Source organism: Gobio gobio (genome assembly GCF_949357685.1).
Source record: "Gobio gobio genome assembly, chromosome: 22".
Lineage (NCBI taxonomy): Eukaryota > Metazoa > Chordata > Actinopteri > Cypriniformes > Gobionidae > Gobio > Gobio gobio.
Window position 1 is genome coordinate 40,905,555 of NC_137118.1, and position 3,271 is coordinate 40,908,825.

Genomic DNA, 3,271 nt, shown 5'->3' on the forward strand with positions numbered 1-3,271 from the left:
TATTCCATTTTATTTCAATTGCAGCAAACCTATTTCCTATAGACCTAAATTCATTGTTTCACTTTTACAAATGACCTAAAAAAAAAAGTCAAAGTATATTTCAAATAAAAATTACATTAAATATTGTTTTAATACATTTACATTTAGGGCTGTCGGACAAATCCCTGCTCAGTTATCCATAATACATTTACCAAAAATCTATCCCACTTTTGGATACTCACTCTATTTAAAACAATTGAGTGAGTTCTAAAACATCTGCAAATGTGAATGTAGATAAATTAGCCGTCAAGACAAGTTGTATAAGATCCAATGAAAAACTGCATCCATCACTTATTACTGCAGTGCAATGACAAAACAAATCTTACCACACTTTTATTGACCTGTTCTTCATTGCCATCCATCACAGAATCATCAATGCATGTGGACCCTTGCGGAGCAGGTTTATGTTGAGACTGCACCAATTGTGAGAGTGACGGTTTGGAGCTGACGGTTCTTTTCAGCATCTGGATCTCCCCACCGAGCGACGCTGCAGCTGTGGCCGCCGTACCGTCACTCTGCTCCGGCATGCCGCAGCGCGTCCCCCCGCTCTCACCGCCATCCAGAGCTGTTTCTGCGCTGTGCAGATTGGGCTGTGACGAAGACACCGCTCGGTCCAAACCATTTGGTCGTTTCTTCTTAAATATCCAAAACCCACTTTCTTGCTTTCTGTCTTTTTTGCCCAGTTTTGGGCTGCCAGTGACTTTGGCTCTGCCGTGGAAGGATTTCCACAAGCCCCGCTGATGCTGATGGGATGGAGAAACATCATCCATGTCCAGTTTCCCTTCCATATGATCTCTGCTGCTGCGTCCCAGTCAGATGTTTAAAATGTTAAAAAAAAACATGCAAACCAATGCAAATGGCATTTACTTCAGTGTTGTGCTCGGCAGGACATGTTGCGCGTTAAAAACATGTTTGATGCGGAAGTAGAGTGATGGAGAGGCAAGTTTTGCCACACCGCATCTGCAAACCTTTCTGGTTTTATAAAAAAAAGACTGCCCAGCCTGTACTCCTCATCCACGCCCAGTATTTAAAAAAGTTGCAGTAACCCATACTACATAGGCTAAATACTGTATCCATGATCATGCAGAGCGGTGTTCCTGCCCGCCGAGCTTTTATTTACATGCAGTGTTTTAAACTCCACGTCGTGGTGTATGTTAATCTGATACGACGTGATCGAATAATTTTCAAATGCAAATATGTACGCAAATTTTACCTCAAGATAAACCTGTGACTGGCGCATTTTCCCCACATTTTACTTGCACACCTTGGTGGTGGTTCGTGTTTTTGAATTATTACCTTCTGGTGAACATGGGCTGAATCCGAAATCGCCACCTATGCCTTTAAATAGGGCACTATTTTTGTAGTGGTGTCCGAAACCATAGTGGACGTTGTTGAGTGCACTCATTATCCCACATTGCACCGAAATAACGAGTGTAACCGAATTTTCTCACTTGTTTTCATTCACTCCTTCAAGTGAACTGTAGCCTATTAGTGGACTAAAGTACGGAATAATGATTCGAATGCGGGCAGTGAAAGGAATATTTGATTGGTTGGAATTAGGCTACTGAACGAATATGACCTGGGATTTTCTGCTGTAAACATTTAGTAAAATCACACTAAATGGGAAAATGATAGGCTAATTGTGAGGAAAACATAAAAATCTTTCTGGAGTTTCTTTGAAGACACTCGTTTCACTCGACGAATCGTTGTCTCACTGAACAAATCTTTTGAAAGATTCGAATCACTGTGATGATTCGTGGGGGTTTTGAATCATCACAGTGACTCAAATCTTTCAAAAGATTCTAGCCTACATGAGATTTTTGGATTAAAATATCCAAAAGCCACTAGAACAATGTTATATATTTTTGTTGACTTGTGTATTTACATTATCTCAAATGTTCAACACAGTTAGTCTTATTGTTTAAATCTTGTTTTCTTGATTTACTGTGAGTAGCCTACCATGTTTTATCATGCCTAATATCGATCTAACTTACTGCAGTGTGCAAAAAGTGTCTCATAGTAGGCTAGTCGCCGAGCGAACGCACAGAGGAGCATTATAACATAACTTTCAACACACTCAAATGTATCTAATTTGATAAAACAGGGCTGCGTTACCACACATATACATGAGCGGAAGAAGCGGAAGTGGTGACTGTGGCAGAATAAAAGCTCAGAGAAATCAAGGCATCATTAAGCTACCCCTTCACTGCCTCTTCCCCCATCTCTCCACATATTGAGATGACCTGAAACTCGCCCAAAATCTACATGGTTTAATATAATAATAATAATTTGTTTGTTACATTTATATAGCGCTTTTCTAGGCACTCAAAGCGCTTTACATAGAAGGGGGGAATCTCCTCAACCACCACCAATGTGCAGCATCCACCTGGATGATGTGACGGCAGCCATATTGCGCCAGAACGCCCACCACACACTAGCTGATTGGTGGAGAGGAGACAGAGTGATGAAGCCAATTGTATATGGGGAACAATATGAACAATAATCATACAACACTATACATGTTTGGCATCATTTGAAACGCTCACTGCGACTGGTACAAAGGTCTCATTCCCACAGAAGTAAACCAAAAGGTAATACAGGTTTTAAGAGTTTAGAGATATTTTGCTTTCAGTGGAGGGCAGATACTCTTCCAATTGGTCTTTCGTGCATATTACCTCCTGTCCTCAAAAAGGTGTAAACTACAGGTCTGGAGACTTGATTAATGCAAATTCCCATTGTGAACCCATGTTTACATTTGATAGAGGTTTCTGTCTTGGTCTAGTATTTAAGGAGATGTTCCAGGAAATTCTGGTTGCGATCGTTTACTCAGGTCAGCCCGTAACGCTGTGCTGTGTGTCTTCCAGGCTCTCAGTGTTATGTAATTTTCAGATGTCAAGTATCCATCTTTTACTCTTTACTTCAGAGCATTTGATGTTATGTATTTATTATCTAAATAGCGTAGCCTCAACATCTGATTATTGTAATATTTTTCTAACTATGTGTACGTGGGAAACCACGGCATGATTATGCAAAGTTACCACTAGAGGAAGTTAAGTTGGTTCCTTGGTTTTATGGTAATGATAATGGCCTCTGGTTATAAATAAATTGGAATTAAATGACTTTACCTGCTGAAAAGACCGAACGCGCACAAACCTTCACCCGCTTATCGGAAACTGTTGTTTGGACGATTGGGCGGGCCTTAGAACCGTGATGAAAAGATGTACAGATCAGA

The 3,271-nt window shown here is 40.5% G+C and overlaps 1 protein-coding gene across 3 annotated transcripts in view; it reads right to left on the minus strand.

Moving 5' to 3' along the window:
- The window catches only part of mctp1b (multiple C2 domains, transmembrane 1b), a 68,126-nt gene extending 67,090 nt beyond the window's left edge, over positions 1-1,036 (minus strand). Inside the window, exon 1 of one of the 3 annotated variants that reach the window (XM_079804807.1) lies at positions 366-1,036. In XM_079804807.1, coding sequence (XP_079660933.1) covers positions 366-827 — 462 coding nt within the window. In that variant the 5' untranslated portion in view covers positions 828-1,036. The remainder of the gene's footprint in view (positions 1-365) is intronic. The other 2 variants (XM_079804806.1, XM_079804805.1) reach the window with 2 other exon arrangements.
- Between the last annotated feature and the right edge of the window lie 2,235 nt (positions 1,037-3,271).